This window comes from Zalophus californianus, chromosome 1, assembly GCF_009762305.2.
Source record: "Zalophus californianus isolate mZalCal1 chromosome 1, mZalCal1.pri.v2, whole genome shotgun sequence".
NCBI lineage: Eukaryota > Metazoa > Chordata > Mammalia > Carnivora > Otariidae > Zalophus > Zalophus californianus.
The window spans coordinates 171,466,887-171,488,320 of NC_045595.1; the positions used below are offsets into that span (position 1 = coordinate 171,466,887).

A 21,434-nucleotide genomic window follows, 5' to 3' on the forward strand; every position below is an offset into this window, starting at 1 on the left:
TCTTAAAAAATATTTTTAAAAACTCATTAAGTCAAGTATGAAGTCACAGAAGAAACTGTTTTCCAATAAATATTTAAATACAATAAGAGCCATGGAGTGCAGGCTCTGAAAAATAAATAAGGGACTAGTTAAGAATTTTGTGATTTATAAGATCTCCAGGCTTTTAGGGTCACATTCACTTTCTGTGCCATTGTTAATTTTAGCACTTCTACCATGAGAAGAGTTGACAGACCTTCTAATGATCTGGTCAGCCGGATACAGATACACACACCTAAGCCTCTTCCTCCCTCATCCACTAGGTAGATACCAAGATTCTGATGCATCTGTGAACTTACTTTGTTTTAAACTAGTAAAACTATGCTCAGAGGAAGTCCCCTTTTCAAATATCTGGACTCATCTAACCAGATGCATAATAATCACCCCCCCTTTTTTTTTTACCTGAACTAATTGTTATTTGTACATCTCTATTTTCTAATATTTCCTCTGGGTATTCTGTTAAGGTAAAACACAGCTTTATATGCCCTTTCCAATCAACATCAGACTATTTGTTTCAGGATAGTAATTAACTTCCTGCTTAATTTGTCACACTTAATTTGAAATTAGGCATGCAAAGCTATTAAAAACTGTGGTTGTGGTGTTTGCATCTGGCTGAGGCAGTAGCCACTGGCAGCCTTGATTTATCACTCTTCATTTAAATTCCTGTGCCAATGATTTTAGTTCCTAAATGCTATGACTGGCATTTATGGATTTCAAAATCAAAGTGAAAATAAGCTACAGTTAAGAACTCAACAGCTCAGATCGATGAAAAATGGTTTTATAACTGAACGCCCTGCAGTTAAATCCTAGGAGCTTGACCAAAAAGTGCTTAGTGCTCAGAGATGTTGCTGTAGGAAGACAATGAGCATCCCACTCTAATGGTTGTTTATAAATCACTATCAAAACTGTGCATCTTGTAACAGTGCCACGTAAATTTGCTCCCAGATGGAAACTATTTTTTGCTAAGCCTGCTTCCTTAAAAGAACCCCCATCCCCAAAAGTAAGCTTCCCTGTCTGATAAATCTCATCTTTGATATTCAAATCTTTTTAGCCGGCATTGCTCATATTTGAGGAAGCAGAATATACTGCTACCAAGATCTAATCCTTAATACCACAAACAAAATTGTTTCCTAAATTGAATGAGTATGATTCTATAATTTTCTTATCAAAGACTGACTGTGGTGTAAATCTTGATTCAGTGAAGGCTTCCTCAGATATGTGTAGGAAGAATTAGGCTTTTCCACAACCCTGCCAGAAACAAATTGTGAAAACTTGTTCCTCCCGCATGCCTTCATCATCTAAAGGCTCAACCCTCCTTGTATGGCCAATCCAAATGCTGTTCTTCCTTTAAGGTAAAGCTCCTCCAGGAAGTATTCCAGCTCAATTAATCTTTCCTCTTCTGAACTAAAGCATTCACAATCTGTATCTTGTCACTTAAGCACTTAACTTAAAAAAATACTCTCTCTTTTCTTCTTTGTGAGCCTTTTTTAGCCACTAACATTGCCTCCCCAATTAAAGGAAGGCATTTGAGGAAGCCACACTAGCTTCTCCCTTTCTTACTTACACTGTCTGATGGACTATAGTACTGATCACATATTATGGCTTAATAAATGTTTGTTCGTGGCTCAGTACACTATAAATGTACTGTTTGAGGCTCCAGGGATAAAGTGAACCAACCAATAAAATACAGTGAAAAAGTCCATCCTCGTAGAGATTCCATTGCTGAAAGATCAAATTATATTTGGCATTTATTACATCATAGAATTAAGTGATGGAATAAAGAACACACACAAGCCACTTTGAAGAAAGTGACTTAGGTATTGTCTTAGGAAATAAACATATGATCAAAACAAGTGGAAACCAAAAAACAAAAAGTAAGGTTGAGAGTGACAGATAACAAAATGTGAAATAAAACAAAAGGAAAGAAGAGGAAGAAGAGACATTCTTCCTGTCATGCTTAAGCCATGATAATTGTTTCTATTTACATACTCAGGTTTCTAATGTGACATATATTTTTACTTTCCAATAACCATAAAACTTTTATTTCTTCTCACTGAGTGTAAAGTGATATGGACTTGAACATGGGAGGAACTATTACTGAGATATCTTTTTTTTTTACCTTCTAAAAATAACTATAACTTGAAAACACCATGGCAAACTTCCAAGAATACTGCAAAATATTACAGTGTAAAGACTTACAGCAGGAGCTGTATGCCTGGAAAGTTACAATAAAACTTTAAGGAAGTATCTTCTTAGAGGAAGTATCAAAAAACCTTTCGCATCTTTATCAACTATATTATTTTCTTATTTTATTATATCAAGTTTTTGGGATTAAGGCAGAAAACTGATTTTAAACATGAAAAGACTGTGTGCATAGAATGTTCAACATGTTATTCAATGCAATATTCTCATTTTGCAGATGAAAAATCTGAGGTCCAGAAAGATTAAATAACTGGCTTAAATTTACACAGCTGGATAGTAGTAGTACAGGGACTAGAACTCAGAGTTGATCAGATTCTGACCAGCTGTTTCCTGTCTCTCTATATGACTAAACTACTGAACATTTCAAGAGAAAAAAAATAATGACATTATGAGCTATACATTCATGAGTATGCAGATGGCAAATAGCAGACTAAACTATGTATACAGGATATGAAATTTCGGGTCTTAGAGATCCATAAAACCAAATGGACAATAATCTCTCCTACATATTTTCAGGGCATTCCTGCTTAGGTTTACACAACTGAACACTATGTCTTCTGATTATCTATTCCAGGACAATGAGCCTATGAATAGAACACTTATTGTTGATGTTCTTAGTGAGCACTTTAAGACTAAGGGACAAAAGTATCATGGTATTAAAGCTTTACAAGGTTCACTCTGGGTATTGTAGAATTTTGTGTGTTTGTGTGTGCACGTATGTATGTATGTATACATATCCACACACTTAATTCACTAATTTATGTAGTAAATATTTAATGCATAGATTTTAGATGAAAGGCACTATGTCAAGCCTTGGGGATCCAAATATTTATGAACAACTCAATAGAAAAAACTGACATGCAACTGAAATGCAGAGCATGGTAATAAGTACTGTGGCAGGATAAATATAAGGACCTGTAAAAGGACAATCAGGTCAGCATCAGCATCATGAAGGACCTTACAAGTCACTTTAGAGAAATCATCAACCATAATTCCATCACACAGAAAGAAACACTACCAACATCTGAAAATTTTGCTATTCATTTTCTTATGACTAATGCATGCATTAATTATTTACATAGTTGATAATATATAGAAAGCCTTTATTGTGGCACTTATGATATTGTTAGCATTATTCTTTTTCATTAAACTTAACATTCTATCTTATAGACATAATCCATTTTACTTATTTTTTGTTTGTCATTTAGGATATGTACATATTTCCTTATTATGCATAACGCCTGTTTACACAAAAAGTTTTCTACATGTCTTATCTTTCCTAGATATTGATACATAATAGCAAATTTAAAGAGTATAATAATTTTAAGGTGTTAGAAACACACTGCCATATACTTTTATAGTTACTCCTATAATCCTGTAGAAGTATCAGAGTTTTGACCAAATCATGCCCTAAACAGACATGAGTATTACCATTTACCAAAGAAAACCCCACAAAACACAAAAAGCAAGTCCAATCTGATTAGAAGAAAATTACCTATCATTGTTTTAATTTTCATTTCTTTGATTTTTAGCAAGAGTGAGGTTTTTTCTTAATGCGTATTAGACAACTGCATTTCTTCTGAGAATTGAGAGCTCTTGTCCTTTGTCCATTTTTACCATGGTCCATTCATCATGAGTATTTACCCAGCTTATCATTTATTTTCATTTTATTTATAATTACTTTGATGTATAAAATTCCTATTAAACTCATCTATCTTTTGCTTTGTAATCATTTTTTTTTCTGTTTCTCCATTCACTACTTAGTCAATATTTACCTATGTTTACTTTTTCTTAAAATTTTGTATTTAACACTTATCTACTTAATCCTTTGGAATTTATTTAAGGGTGTTTTCTTAGTTAAGGATTAACTGGAAATGTTTTAAATAATTATTCTTCTTTGACAAATTTTATTTAATAATGTATATTTCCCCCATTAATTTCAGATGTATTCTTCATCCTATGTTAAATCTTTTTTTTGCATATTAAGAACTTTTTTCCAAGACTATCTCTTCTTTTCCTTTGTTCAGAAACTGTTTTTATCTTATCCTTGGGAAAACAAATTAATTCCTGAAATGTAAGCTAATTATTCATTAGTTGATTTTGATTAAATATACTTTTCATGTTTTAAGGGGATATTATTGGATGAGAATCCATTAAAAAAATGCCATATCCTAATGGAGCAGCACTACATTCTGCATTTATGTAACATCTTCATTATCTTAGCAACAGATGACATTTCCAATACTCAAACACAATGCCCCAAATTTTCAGAAAATATTATGGAAATGTGATGCATACTTCCTAAGAAAACTTTTACACAGAAAATTAAGCAAAATTTCAGTGAAGAAATAGAATCATGAGAAAAGTACCTAGTTCTTGAAAAGTAAGAACTTGAAAATAAATGTTTTTTTTAATGCAAAATCTTACATAGCAACACCATTTGTTTGCCATGTTTATACATTGAGTTTAGACAGTGTGGAATCTAAGTTTTTGTCTGGTTATTATAAAACCCAAATATTTATTCTTCTAGTTGTCTATTAACTAATAAATAAGTAGGCAACAATTTCTGCATCTTTTGACTCTAAAATTATAGTTTTTCCTTCAAAATCAAGTCTTTAATGGCCAAATTTATGTCAAATAATGGGTAACTTTTCACATATTCTGCTTATGATGCTTCTTACACCTTGACAAACTGTAATGGGTTTAAAAGTCAAATGAAGGCAGGTATATCATCTCATTCCCTCCTCTGAGACTGTGAGGCACCACAGGGAGGAAAATGAAAATTTATGGAAGTAGAATATGAAATTAATGTAAAAAAATAAATACTAATAAGAGAAATGAAAAAAATGGAACATTTGTAGAAAACTGTTTAGAGAAAGATACCTAGTTCTAGATCATAGTTTAAGAATGAGTATTTCTACCTTGAAAGTTCATTAAAACTTTATCTAATTCTTCATGCATGAAGAAAGAGCATATATCAAGGATATAACATAAGAAAAGCTCTATTAGAATACAATTTGGTTACTTTTTGCCTTTATTTATTATTATGGATTTTTTTAATTGTGAAAATTAGAAAAAATCATATATTAACCGTTTATTTTAAAAATGTATTTCTAACACAGAAATAAATTATTTTTTCATGTTAGTTATATCTAATATATACTTTAAAATATCAATAAATTATATGGCATGATATTTACAAGAAACTAGTCTTATAGTTTTATTAAATCAATAACCTAAGACAATACTGTTTAACAAGATTTGAACATGAAACTCTAAGACTTTTTCCCCATATTTTGTTTAAATTTGGCATAAACAAATAATTAATCCTTTTTTAATTTATACTACATTTAAAGTTCTAATTACTTGACTATGTCAAAATGTGTTATGTGTTTTTAGCATGGCCATGTTGGTTTCAGCTTAGTCATATAAATGAACATTCAAGCACCCTGCAATATTTTAACATGAGATTTCATATTGTGGATTCTACAAAAATAAACTTTTTAAAAAGATGGATAATTTTTACAAAACAAACACTTCCTTGTTTTAAGGTTCTGAATTGAAAATGTTAAGATTTTAAGCTGTAAGAGTGAATTTAAACTTACTGCTCATCATAGTAACTACACACTATTTTGAGTTTTTTTCTTTTTTTCCATATACAAATGTTCCTTAAAGGCACCATTACTGTGCCAGAATGACATGGTAGAAGTATTCAGATTTTGAAAAGTCTTCTTGATGATTCTGTGACTCTCATTTTCCTTTTGGAGAGGAGTCTTCTCTGGAGCTTAACATTGCCTAGTGGTCATTTAAGAGAATGACTGTGGGGCTCTCAGATTACCTCAAAAATGCATCTAAGAGGACATCTTGAGGAGTCTTTAATCCAATATACTGTCACTTCTCCTGTAGTTCCTTTAAGATTTGTGACCATGAACGCACAACACTTCTCCAGTCTACTAGACATATAGAATTAGAGAGCTGTAGAAGCAGTTGGGTTGGGGATGATAAACTTGCAAATGAAGTAAGTAGGTATGACCCAACTGAAATGTTCTACAGATGGTCTTCCCATCTACAGACAGTGATAATGCAGAGAACTGTGATCTTCCATTTCCTGAAGTAAATTTATTTTTTATATTTTCTTCTTAAATAGGTTAACAGGCAGAAGAAAGATTTTAATGAAATACATGGAAAACCATGCTAAAAGAGTCAGTTAGATGATACCAGAGGATTGGAAATGTTTCTTAGAGATCTTTGAAATGGGATAAAAGAATGTTTATTTATAATATAAAATTTAAAAATATGTATTTATTTATCACATAAGGTTTATATGTGCATCCTGCCTGATGACTTGCAGTTGAAGTCTACAGTCTCTTGAGATTCTTTAAGGCACATGAAAATTGTCACCTTGTAAAATAACTGTAAAACTGATATGAGATGGCAGCAGTTAGGTTAATAAAATTCAGATGGTGAAAAATAGTTTATTTTATGAAATAATTTTGCATGTCAGTTATAGTTTAAATTTAAATATATAATTAAATAGCATTTGAAATAAGAGTTTAATTGTTCTGCTCTTAATACAAGTATCTCACATTTTGTAAAACAGCTAAGTAAAAACAGCAGTTGAAGCTTTTAAATATTCAAAACTATTCAGCACATTAAGTATTTCTTCTTGTAAAAATAGACTGAGGAACCTATCCTCAATTTTTAGGAATCTGAATGTGCAATTCATATCTACAACTGACCAACACACTTATCTTTATGAAAAGTAATTTAAAAACTTAAAAATACAAAATTATGGGATAGGACATAACTATCAAATAAACTTATCAAAATATAATCTAAACTCGGAGATAGAAAATAGTCACTCATTCACTATTTATATAAAGAAGGCTTAAAAGAGGAAGTAAAAAAGAGAAGTCATCAATTCACATGAGCATTATAAACTAAAAGGCAATACACATCTTAGAGCAGAGGATTTAAATAAGTTTTTAAAGGCAAAAGAAAATGGAATGAAATGTACACTTCTATCCACATATAGACGTATTTATCACCCTTGCCATATTATTTACTGGCTTTAATGAAAGATTCCTTAGGGATCCGAAGGGGTACGTGCACCCCGATGTTTATAGCAGCAAACTTTCCATAGCCAAACTGTGGAAAGAGCCAAGATGTCCATTGACAGATGAATGGATAAAGAAGATGTGGTATATATATATATATATATATATATATATATATATAATGGAATATTATGCAGCCATCAAAAGGAATGAAATCTTGCCATTTGCAACGACATGGACGGAACTGGAGGGTATTATGCTGAGCGAAATAAGTCAATCAGAGAAAGACACGTATCATATGACCTCACTGATATGAGGAATTCTTAATCTCAGGAAAGAAACTGAGTGTTGCTGGAGTGGTAGGGGGTGGGAGGGGTGGGGCAGCTGGGTGATAGACATTGGGGAGGGTATGTGATATGGTGAGCACTGTGAAGTGTGTAAGACTGTTGAATCACAGACCTGTACCTCTGAAACAAATAATACATTATATGTTTAAAAAAAAAAAAGAAGAAGATAGCAGGAGGGGAAGAATGAAGGAGGGGAAATCAGAGGGGGAGACGAACCATGACCCATGAGAGACTATGGACTCTGAAAAACAAACTGAGGGTTCTAGAGGGGAGGGGTTGGGGGGATGGGTTAGCCTGGTGATGGGGATTAAAGAGGGCACATAATGAATGGAGCACTGGGTGTTATACGCAAAAAAAGAATCATGGAACACTACATCAAAAACTAATGATGTAATGTATGGTGATTAACAACATAATAAAAAATAATGATAAAAAGAAGATGAATACACATAATTCAAATCATTTCATAATTATTTTGAGGAAAAAAACTTTTCTATCTTAGGGTTTACTTTGGAAATGACTCAGTATAACAATATATAGTAGAGCATAAAGTATCATAGTCATGGAGTCTCACCTTAGGTCTATAGGGTGTCAAAATAATTAGAGTAGCATTAGGTTCATTATGGAACTTTCAATTTTGTTTTTAATCTTGCATAACTGAAAGCTTTGCTCAGTGCCTAACAAAACAAATGTGTGGTAGGCTCTCTTTCATAAAACTAGACAAGTGAAATATCAACATTCACTCCCTCTCTCATCACTATTTAATCACTTATTACTTTATACATATTTTAAGGACTTGTCTACTGAGTAATATTTCAGGCACTCAGTTCTGGAAGATGTATATTGAATCAGATATCATATAATCTTTTTTTACTTAGGCAAGCTCTCACTTCTAAATCAGGGAATGAAAGACTGAGTGTTGGCTGCTCCACAGTGGGCATAATGTCTCAAACACTCAAATGTGTGTCTTGTTTTCACTACCTGGCATATAGCAGTCCTGGGCACAGCATTGCCACTGAGTAATTTCTTTGCTGACTAACACATAGAAGTAAATGGGAAAAACAATGACATTATTATTTTGTAAAATGTTTTCAGGGCTTGCTTCATGAATGTGTGACTTACCCACCTGCACAGTTCCTTCACCCTACTTAGGGTTTTAATGCTCAGCTTCTGCCATCTTGAAATTCTTAATAATTTTATCATGTGTTTTGTAAGTGAAGTATGACAGGACAATGAGCATGGGAGCTTGGAGCCCTGGTTTTAGGCAAGGTCCAGCCTCTGGTCACCTTCCCACATCTACAAGATGTGTTTTCCCAGGCAGACTCCCCAGCTCTCCACCATGCAGTCTTCCAATTCCTGCCCCACCCCTTCATTGCTGCCACCTTCCACCTGGGTTAGGTGATTGTGTTGACCACTGAAGAGACAGGATCACATTTCTGGGTTGTCTCCTGTGTCCAGTGGGGTTCCGTACATGTGCACAGGCAGGATCTAGGTTAGGTCCACTAGCCCTGGGGAGTGCAAAGCTGTGTGTGTGTGTGTGTGTGTGTGTGTGTGTGTGTGTGTGTGTGTGTGTGTGTGTGTGTGTGTGTGTGTGTGTGTTGGCCATCTGTGTTCTGAAGAGGCCATGTCTTACTGGGGGCAAGTTTCTCACTCACCACCCTATGCAGGTAGTTTTCTGGAAAGGCAGTTTAAGGACCTTAGAGGTTCTTTCTTCCACTGTGAATTGGGAAGGCCTTGGGAACCTGGGGGTGTCTTCATTCTTCCTAAAAGAATCCCTGTGCCGAGGGAGTGCCCACTCACTGGGCTGGCTCAGTGCCTGGTGAGACCTCTCTCCCTCCTTCCAACCTTTCTGAGTATGGCTTACATTTGTTTGTTCTGGGCTACTTGAGAAACCTTTAGGGACTGTGATGGGAGAGGAGGGACTACAGGAAAAGAATTTTGTGATTTTGATGATTCTGCAGATGAGTTAAATGTTTTTATATTTGAATTTAAAGGTGGCATTGAGCAATATAAAGATGAAAGGTAAAGTTTATGCTAATATTTGAAATTGTATTTTTTTTTGTTACTTATAAGGACATAAAATGGCAATTAAAAAGCACCATGACAAATTGAGAGAGAAATTGCAGAAGGAAAAGGCTTTATATTTTAGTACCTTTAATGACCCTTTTTTCCTGCTTTTTGAACAAAGGATCCTGCAGTTTTCACTTTTCACTGGGCATCAAAAATTATGTAGCTGGAACTGATTGTTTAGAATCCAAACCAAATAGAAAAGTGCTGAGGAACACATGGAAGAAAAGAAAAAGCTATTTAATCTAAAGATTCTATATGGAATTTCCATCTGATTAAAAGGTCAGCAATTTGTTTCAATCTTTATTAATTAAAGTATTTAAGTATGAAGACATTTCACATTTTCAATAATGATCAGGATAATCTGTCAACCTCGAAAATCTTTTGGTTTAAATCTTACACATTATGCTTTTTCAATCCTTTATAATATTTAAAACAAAGGAGGCTTTTGGAAAATATATTTTTAAAAACTTCATACAAATCAGCTATCTAAATCAACCAGTTTGCTTTGTAGGGAGAGTTTAGTTATGAAACTAAATTAGCTTCCATCTCCAAACAAAGAACTGTATTGAAAATGAGCAAATAATTGGCTAGACATATGCCTACCATAAAGTAGAGGCTTACATCCTAAGTCAGATACAGATTATGCACAATAAAATCATATACATTTATCTTCACTGCTAACCACGTTTATTTTTGCAGGATTTAAAATATTTTACTAAACAATCTTCTACCATTACTTTTCAATTTGTATGAACAAAGGCCATTAACATCATTAATGTAGTAGTAGAGGTATTATAATAGCAGTAAGATCTTATTAGTTTATACTAAGAAAGTACTTAGTCATCTCTCCTGCACAATGTGCAAATGAGAATTCCTCAGATAACAGCTGATAACTCTAAGAGCCAACTGCTTAAAATGAAGTTTAGGATTAAACACATTTTTCCAGCAATGTATGATCACCAAGAAAAACCACGATTGCTATTAAAGGATAGGTTAGTGTTGATCTTTTGCTGAAAATTCTTTAAGCACAGCACCAGAGGATTTAGTGAGCATGAAATTTAGTATGTGCTAAAGAAAATATATGCAATAATATTTTCTTGTCCCTTTCTAGGCAAATGCCTGCTTAAATTTAAGGCTTTGCCCTTTTTATTCCCACTGCCTGGAATAGTCTTTTATATATTCACAGGTTTTCTCTTCAACTCAGGATCTGCTCAAGTGTTACATTATCAAGAGAGGTAGTTTTGGCTTTCCCCATGGAAAATATCTGCTTCTTTTTCTTCCGAATCTCCTACTCTGCTTAATTCTTCTTCATGGGATATATCACTACTTGCCATTAGAATATATAGTATCCACAAAAGCCGAGGCACTTAACTGGTTTCTGTTTATTTGTTTTTCTCCTTTATTTGCTATACTTCTAGTATGTAGAAGAGTTTCTGGCACACAGTAAATATTCAATGAATATTTTTGAATGAATTAATAAATGAATGAATGATAACTCAAACCATCTCCAATTTCTGTTAATGCAAGTCAATGGATATTTATGAAGTTACAGACAATGGAGGTTGAGAATATTCTTAGTCAAAAACACATCATCTTTGCTCTCAAAAAGCTCACATATTGGTTGGAAAAGCAAAATATTAAAAAATATATGGTTACGGTTCAGTGAGAGAGAAACACGTATGCTATTGAACATAAGTGACTGGGAGCAGTTCAGTTTCTTCACATGTTGACTGAGCCACTGACTAATCTCAGCAAATTAACTGCTGAAGTCTAAAGGACTTTCCTATATCATTCATTTACCCAAAAGATGCATGCCACAAAAAGACACTAGACTTGGAAGTAATTTGACATTTCTCAGGAGTAAAAAAAGTTTGCAATCATCCAGACTCTATTATAATTTAATATTTGGCTGGACCATAAAGTTATTTAGTTATGATTAACTAGACCGACATTTCAATTATCTTCCATAAAAAATATTCAGTGCACTTTTCAGAGCAGAAACACTGACTGAGGAGATAGGAACATTTATTTTGATATAAGGTGTTTGTAATTTTTGATATGTAATTTTCTTGTGTTTAAGAAATACGAAAAATACAAATAATACAGCATCTCTCTTAAATTACCATTATTGTCTTTTTAAAAAAACTTATGTCATTGGCTTGTAATCAGTGTATATTTAGTAAGCATTTAAAACTTTTATACTGATTTTTTTCTTACTTTGAATAGACTTGTGCAGATTTTGGAAAAATAATTATTTGCTGTCAAGAATTTTACAGGACTGATATCCAGAGATAAAATAATTTAAAATACAGATATAAAGACAAATGAATGTTTATAGTGTCCCTAATTACCTACTCCAGCAATATATAAAAGGGTGCCTTTTGAAATAGACTGTATTTCCAAAATGCAGTGAACTATAAATCAAATAGACATCTCAAGTTTATAAATATATACAAATTCTGTTTATTTAAATCTGTTTTCAATGTTAGTTCAATTAATCATTGCTGCCTGAGCAAATATATGAAATCTCTAATCAAAATGTAAGCCTGAGGCAAGAACTATACAGAATAGTCACCCAATGGCAGAGAGAGGAGTGTTAAGTGTATACTTTAAGAAACCAAGGAACTAGATAACCTGGTTCTGACAATAATTGCTTTAAAGACCTGTTAGCAAATATCAGCAGAATTGGTTTGCAATTTAGCATTTCTTTTACTTTGAACATGGTCCCTAAAGGTTTTTGCACATGTCAGGATATCTACAAACACAATTTGTTTCAGGTTGACTATCCATGATTAACATTTTTCTTTATGTCTATGACCTGAATAATTCCTTTGACTGAACTACACACCTTAGTTTTCCTATCATGCACTGAAGATTAAAATGAAATGTTTTCTAGCTGTTGCTTTCTAAATTAAACACCTTTAAAAACCATTTAAATAAACTATGAAAATAGAAGATTGCAAAAATAGCTCTTAGGGATTGTAGAAGTCAGTTAATTAAGGTTTATTGCAAAGATTCCTAATTATGAGCGTCATAGTTTTAAATCTATAATCTTATTTATCCAACTGGAATCAGAATAATCAAGGAATGTTTCTCTTAACTACAGCTAAGTGGTTGTAAGTGATTTGGAAATTTTTTATATTTGTTTAATTGTCAACAGATAGCAAACAATTAAATCAGGGTTATTTAATATGGTTTCCTTAATGTTTCTTAAATAGGAGGAAAGATACATACATATTAGGCAACTACATGAAGGAAAAGGCAATTCAAAGCAAATGTCCCCTTTATCTCCATGTTCTATACTGTGCCCACAAAAAGTAGTAAAAACATAATACAGTTGTCTATACTTTTTGGTCTCTAATATTTTATTTCCTTACTTATACAAGTGTCACCTCATGAACAATATTATTACTCTGCTGATTTCTTCCCCTATTTGTGGCCCTGATAATATAGCAATGTCTTCTGCTAATGGGGATTCTCTAACTTGTCTTGGTTATTTTATAGACACCCACTCCTTTCTCCAAATTTTAAGTTAAATCTTCAGCTCAAATTCTGCTGTACCTCTGCAATATGTCAACTTTTTAGATGCCTTTGGTACATTAGTCATCAGTACCTAATCCCTCAATTGCTTACCTTTGCTTGGTTCCTTCTGCTCAGAATCCTTTCCCTTGTCCCAGTCTCATTTAGCCTACTCATCTCTCAGAACAAAACTTAATTTAAATGCCAGTTCCTCAGGAAGATCTTATTCCCCAAACTTAGAGAATACATGCTTTCAGAGCGCTTTGTTCTTCTCTTTAGTGGGACTTATCACATACTAATTATATATTTGCCAAATTATTATTATTTTCATTATCTGCCTCCCCACGAGAGTGTAAGGCTCATAAAGGCTCACTCAGCAATGTATATACGTTGAATAAATTAAAGGTTTGTGAAGAACATGTATCACTTCCATTTTAGCTTAAAAACAATGATACATAACCTACAGATGATGAGAAAAATCTTTGACTGTGGCCCTCTCAGTCCAACAAAATTGCAAAGTGTTATCTACCAGATAACCTTGGAAAGTGCCTTTAAAGTTGCTTCAAAGAGATTTTCCAAAGATACCCAAGTGAGATGATGGGAAATGCCTTCTCAATTTGCAACAGTAAAACTATTACCTTATTAAGGCTGGCACACATTCTAACAGCTGAAGCCTGGCTCTGGGACACTCCAGTTACTATAGGCTCCTTTTTTTATCCAACACTAGGATATGATATTAAAATCATTATTGATACATGAACAGATTGAGCTATTTTATACTGTTACCCTTGCTTAAAGTATATGCATTTTTTTTATTCTTTTAAAAGTTTTTATTTATTTATCAGAGAGAGACACAGAGAGAGAGGGAACACAAGCAGGGAGAGTGGGAGAGGGAGAAGCAGGCTTCCCGCTGAGTAGGGAGCCTGACGTGGGGCTCGATCCCAGGACCCTGGGATCATGACCTGAGCTGAAGGCAGATGCTTAACTGACTGAGTCACCCAGGCACCCCAGTATATGCATTTTATTTATTTATTTATTTATTTATTTTTAAAGATTTTATTTATTTATTTGAGAGAGAGAATGAGAGAGAGAGAGAGAGAGCACGAGAGGGGGTTGGGTCAGAGGGAGAAGCAGACTCCCCGCTGAGCAGGGAGCCCAATGCGGGACCTGATCCGGGACTCCAAGATCATGACCTGAGCCAAAGGCAGTTGCTTAACCAGCTGAGCCACCCAGGCACCTAGTATATGCATTTTTAAAGACATGATATTCTAATGTCAGAATTTCAGCATAGTGAGACAAGGCCTTCTTCATGTTTCTTAAAATTGTGACATGGGGATGGTCACTCATACTTATAAGGCTGATCATAATACTTTTTTTGTTAGGGCCAGGTAAATGTATTTTATAAATTCAGTGGCTCACTGCCATCCTGTATACAGAACTATTTTTGTTGTTTTTTTAAGTTTTTACTTGAATTATAGTTAGTTAACATACAGTGTTATATTAGTTTCAAGTGTACAAGGTAGTGATTCAACAATTCCATACATCACCTCGTGCTCACCACAAAAATTGCACTCCTTAACCAACATCACCTATTTAACCCATCCCCCCATATCCCTCCCCTGTGATAATCATCAGTTTGTTCTCTATAGTTAAGAGTCTGTTTCTTGGTTTGTTTCACTCTCTCTCTTTTTTTTCCCCTTTGCTCATTTGTTTTTTGTTTTTAATTCCACATATGAGTAAAATCATATGGCATTTGTCTTTTTCTGATGACTCATTTTGCTTAGCATTATACTGTCTAGCTCCATCCATGTCATTGCAAATGGCACAGTTTCATTCTTCTCTATGGCTGAATCATATTCCCTTGTATTTATACCACACCGTCTTTATCCATTTATCATATATGGACACTTGGGCTGCTTCCATAATTTGGCAATTAAATAATGCTGTTATAATCACAGGGATGCATGTATCCCTTTGAATCAGTGTTTTGTATTCTTTGGGTAAATACCCAGTAGTGCCATTGCTGAATTGTAGGGTAGCTCTATTTTTAACTTTTTAAGGAACCCCCATACTGTTTTCCAGAGCAGCTGCACCAGTTTGCATTCCCACCAACAGTGCAAGAGGGTTCTTTTTTCTCCACATCCTCACCAAAAACAATTGGTTTTTGTGTTGTTGATTTTAGCCATTCTGATAGGTGTGAGGTAATATCATAGTTTTGATTTGCATTTCCCTGATGGTAAGTGATGATGAGCATCTTTTCATGTATCTGTTGGCCATCTGGATGTCTTTGGAGAAATGGCTGTTCATGTTTTCTGCCCATTTTAACTGGATTTTTATTTTAGGGGTGTTAGAGTTTTATAAGTTCTTTTTATATTTTGGATCCTCACCCTTTATTGTATATATCATTTGCAAATATCTTTTCCCATTCCTTACGATGCCTTTTAGATTTGTTGATTATTTCCTTTGCTGTGCAGAAGTTTATTTTTGTTTTTGTTTCCCTTGCCTCAGGAGACATATCTAGAAAAAAGTTGCTATGGCTGATGTGAAAGAGGTTACTGCCTATGTTCTCTTCTAGAATTTTTATAGTTTCAGGTCTCACATTTAGGTCTTTAATTCATTGAGTTTATTTTTGTGTACAGTGTAAGAAAGTAGTCCAGTTTCCTTCTTTTGCATGTTGCTCTCCAGTTTTCCCAACATCATTTGTTGAAGAGATTGTCTTTTTTCCCACTGGATATTCTTTCTTGTTTGTTGAAGATCAATTGACTATATAGTTGTGGGTTCATTTCTGGGTTTTCTATTCTGTTCTATAGATCTATGTGTCTGTTTTTGTGTCAATACCATACTATGTTGATCACTACAGCTTTGTAATATAACTTGGAAGTCCAGATTTGTGATGCCTCCAGCTTTGCTTTTCTTTTTCAAGATTACTTTTGCTATTTGGGGTCTTTTGTGGTGCCATACAAATTTTAGGATTGTTTATTATAGTTCTGTGAAAAATGCTGGTGATTTTGATAGGGATTACATTAAATGTGCATATTGCTTTGGGTAGTATAGACATTTTAATAATATTTGTTCTTCCAATCCATGAGCATGGAATGTCTTTCCATTTCTTTGTGTTGTCCTCAATTTCTTTCATCAGTGTTTTATAGTTTTCAGAGTACAGGTCTTTCATCTCTTTGGTTAGGTTTATTCCTAGTTATCTTATGGTTTTGGTGTAACTGTAAATGGGCTTGACTCCTTGATTTCTCTTTCTGCTGCTTCATTATTGGTGTATAGATATGCAACAGATTTCTGTATATTGACTTTGTATCCTACAACTTTACTGAATTTGTTTATCAGTTCTAGTAGATTTTTGGTGGAATCTTTAAGATTTTCTATGTAGAGTATCATGTCAACTGCAAATAGTTTTACTTCTTCCTTACTGATTTAGATGCCTTTTATTTATTTTTGTTGTCTGATTGCTGTGTCTAGATTTTCCAGCAATATATTGAATAAAAGTGCTAAGAGTGGACATCCTTGTGTAGTTCCTGCTGGTCATAATATTTTATTAATTTTTGTGGCAATATTTTAGCTCAGTTAGGCCCATTATGTACCTTTCAAATAAAATTTAAATATATTTAGATTTTTCTTACTATTTTTATCTAAAACACAGTTAATTTAACAATAATTGTTTCTTAATATACTTCAGCAAAGTGAAATTTAATGGGGAGGACTGCTTAATAATATTATCCTTCCAGAATGTATAGTCTCAATATATGGATACTATATTTTATTTTGTGCCTAACTAACCTGTCTTTAAAGCAATACAGTTTTAATGAATTTTCTCATTTTAAAAGTGAGAAACAATTTATATTCTCTTCTCTGCTAAGTGGAAAAGTAGACTAAATGAACTTTCTTTTAATCCTAGAATGAAAAGCTGCTCAATGCAATATGTATGAAATTATGTAAAGATATGTACATATATATTTTATTTAAAGTGATACGCTGTTTTTATCCCCCATAGTTAAGAATGGTTGTTCTGAATTGTATTTTTTACCCAATGGCAGCCAAAAGCTCTTAGATATAATCTGCTAATGTAGAGAGGAACAGAAGATGCTAATCTCTCTTATTCTGAAGATATATTTGATCAGATTTTGTTGACCTATGGGACGAAGGAAAAAAAGAGGAAATAGGAATTCCTTTTTAAAAGCCATTAACCAAATTCTATGATGTGTAGTTATTTGCTAAATTAAGGGTAAAATTGCATGGTAAGTACAAGATGATTGTACAGTACTACTTGGCTTTGCTTTATCAGATGTATTTCTGAAGATTATCAGCAAAGTGAATTTATATGTATTAATATAAATAAGTCACATTCATTTAAGATGTTCTTAATAAAATACTAAACTTTCTATCTACACATTTTAGTTTTAGCAACTTTTTAAAAATTTTATAATTATTATAGATTCTCAAAATACATATAGTGAGATCCCATACATCATTTACTCAGCCTTCCCAGGGTTAACTATGTGCATAACTACAGTACAAAATCAAAACCAGAAAATAGACATTAGTAAAATCCACTGCGCTGTGGATGTGTATGTGTGTGTAGCTCTATGCAAGTTATCACATACATAGCTTCATGTAACTACCACAACAATCAAAATATATAACTGTATTATCACCACAATGCTCTCTCCTGCCCTTCATGGCCATATCCCTCTCTCCCATTCCCCAGCTCTGGCCACCACTTATCTATTCTTCATGTCTATAATAATGTCATTTCAAGAATGTTATATAAGTGAATCACACAGTATGCATCCCTTTGAAATTGTCTTTTTCACTCAGCATAGAGCCCTTAAAGTTCATCCAAGTTGTGTGTATCAATAATTTGTTCCTTTTTATTGCTGAATAATGAAATCAACCTTGCTGATACCTTATTCTTGAATTCTAGCCTCTAGAACTGTGAGAAAATAAATTTCTGCTGTTTAAACCACATAATCTGTGGCATTTGTTACAGCATAAGAATAGTTTTATCTTTATAAATTTGTCTCATATATATATATGTGCCCATATACAACAATACTTTCTGCTATGAGACAATCATTTGTGTGTCCACATAATTTATGAATGCTTCTCAATGGGAGTTTTAAAATCTCTGGTGATTTTCCTGTATCATGTACTGCAGTAAATCATGTTATGAGGGAGTTAAAGAGAATATATACTTATAAAAATCACAGGGGTATTCATGCCTAACTATGTTGCAGTAAAAATCTATACTGTTATGAAGGGAACATTTAACTGAAAGCAACTGGATTTTTTAAAAAGACCATTCAACAACTTTTTACAAATGGTGCCTAACAACAACATTTGGATACATTTCTGGATATATTTTGCCATTTCTCTTCAGAGTGGATCAGAGTTAAGCATGTCGGCTGCAGTGTTTTTACAACATAGATATGAATTATAATTAACATGAATTCTTACTATTTGTTTTATTTGATATGGAAAATAAATGGCAGCATAAGCGGAGTAACTAAATTTCAATTCACTTAGCAACATTTTTTTTTTATATCTGACGTTTGTTGGTAAGTGATATGGACTTGCTCATTAAATTGTACTTGTATAGGATTATATCAAAAGCAATGCATAAACATTGGAGAGAAGCATTATATCTAATTAACCTTACTAATAAGAAGTAATATAAAAAATATCTTTCTGGACCTTAGAAAATAGTAAGAAAAACAACCAGAAGATCACCTCTTTAGTGTATAGAGTATACAACTGCACCTCAGAGAATATAGGTCCACCAGGGATATTATGCATCTGAAGGGAGTTACGAATTTGTTTAGAGAAAACAGCAATGGAACTTACCAACTTGATCCGTGGTCACTGTAATAGCTGTGAATGGCTTGGGAGAAAAACTCAACTCAGAAACTCCATTCATGGCTTCTATTTCAAAGGTGTAATTCACGTGAGACACAAAGTCAAGTACTATCACAGAATTGTTGATCAGGCCAGAATGTCTTGGGATGAAGCGGAGTCCTCCACCACAGTCCTCACACTGGCTGGTGTCTAAGCCACATTTCTTACAGATTACACTGTATGTGAGATCTTTTCTCCCTCCTGTGTCACTTGGTGGGCTCCATTCCAAAATAAGGGCCGTTTCATTGATGTTAAAAGCCACATTCCTAGGAGCTGAAGGTGGCCCTAGAGAAAAGCAATTAAAAAAACAAATGTACATGTGTAGGACAATGAATTAGGGGGCTAACTTGAAAACTTCATCAATAAACATTTGTTTTGTTATTAGTTTGAACTCTTCTAATGGGAACCATAAGGAAATATGGTTAAAAACATCTGATTAAGCCTACTAAGAAAGGAGTCTGGGGGGGTAAGATGGTCTATATCTTAACTTTTTGGTATATTAATATGAATATTTAATATCAAAAGTCAAAAATCTCCAAAAGATATAGTAATTATACGTTGAAAATTTGCTTACTGGAATATATCATAAGCAAACATTGTTTTAAATTATTTGATGGTTTTAATTACATTTTAATAATTATATCACCATTTTCAAAATTTGAAAAAAATACTAACATACATATACAAAAACACAATATGTTTCTTAATATTTTTCCCATATGGATCACACTGTATAGAGTACTTAATATCCTTTAACTATTCCAGTATTTTCTTAAAATTGTGTCAATAATCTTTTATACTTATGTGAGTACTTCAAACCCCAGGTTTGTATCATTCCTTGCATAAACATTAACTGAAGGTCTACTAGGTGTCAGCACCACACTACGTCTGAAATAATACAGAATCCTTTCTGTAAGAGACTATGCTTTTGATAGATTGATTGCATAAATAAAATAAAATAACATTCCTGTCGTATTTTAGAACAATTAGTTTTAATAACTCTAAAACAATTCTTTAAATTTCTGCTATCAAGAAAATTTGCTTAGAAGATGGGATAGAATTATTTTCAACATTCTTTCCATAGAGAGAAATTCAGTTTTGGTATAGGGTCTTTATAGATCTCAAGATATAGTCATTCACTCATGAAATAAATTTTTTTTTAAGTGACGACTATGTGTGCCAGATAACCTGCTAGATCTTGGACTTACAGTGTGAATGTAACAGACAAATTCTTACTTTGTTATATACATTTAAGTTGAATGGCAGGCAAATAAACACATTAAATAGAAGAATAAAATTCAAATTATAATAAGTAGTTGTGCAAAAATCAAAAGGAAAGGAGATGAAATAAACATTAACAGGAGGACCAGGGGCACCTGGGCGGCTAGTCAGTTGAGTCTGACTCTTGGCTTCGGCTCAGGTCATGATCTCAGGGTCATGGGATTGAGCCCCACATCGGGCTCCACTTTCAGTGTGGAGTCTGCTTGTTCCTCTCCCCCCTGCTCCTGCCCCCACTCACGTGCTCTTTCTCTCTCTCTCTCAAAATAAATGAAAAAATAAAATAAATAAATAAATAAATAAATAAATAAAATAAAATAAAAAAAAACATTATCAGGAGGACCCATCTGAGAAACACCCTGAGAAAGCCTCATGGAGGTGGTGAGGAAGAGGAGGTCAAAGGAGTGAGAAGAGTATTAAGGGTAGAAGGCTCTTTAGTCAAGAAAGATCTTAAAATAGTCAAGGAACTGGCAGATAATCACTGTGGCTAGAATGCCAAAGGAAAAAGTAAGAAGTGAGTTTTAAGGAAGAGGAAGGGGTGGGAAAGTGCAAGACTCCTAGGCTCATCGTAATGACTCTGGATATTTTTCTATGTGCAACAGGAACAGGCTTAGAGATTTTATATATGGAGGTAATGTGTTTTAAAAAGAACATTCTGGCTTTAGGGAATAGTAGAGGGGACTCATTAGTAAGATCTGTTATACAGTGTTAGAGTAGCATACCTTACTCATAAATTTACATGACTATGTATTGGGTTTGATATATTAAGAACTGTTATTTTATATTTTCCTTTTTTTTAAGATTTTATTTATTTATTTGAGAGATAGCATGAGAGGGAAGAGGGTCAGAGGAAGAAGCAGACTCCCTGCTGAGCAGGGAGCCCGATGTGGGACTCGATCCCGGGACTCCAGGATCATGACCTGAGCCGAAGGCAGTCGCTTAACCAACTCAGCCACCCAGGTGCCCCTATTTTCCTTTTTCTTTTTGCTGGATCCTGGTAACAGCAACCTGATGGGTAGGG

General features: G+C 33.6%; 1 protein-coding gene across 9 annotated transcripts in view; it reads right to left on the reverse strand.

Annotated features, from left to right (window-relative positions):
- The window catches only part of EPHA6 (EPH receptor A6), an 828,987-nt gene that overhangs the window by 424,826 nt on the left and 382,727 nt on the right, over window positions 1-21,434 (reverse strand). For 8 of the 9 annotated variants that reach the window (XM_027586196.2, XM_027586194.2, XM_027586193.2 and 5 more), the window contains exon 5: window positions 19,085-19,420. In XM_027586196.2, the coding sequence (XP_027441997.1) occupies window positions 19,085-19,420 (336 nt within the window). Of the gene's footprint in view, window positions 1-9,794; window positions 9,917-19,084; window positions 19,421-21,434 lie in introns of those variants that run through there. The other variant, XM_027586200.1, reaches the window with a different exon arrangement.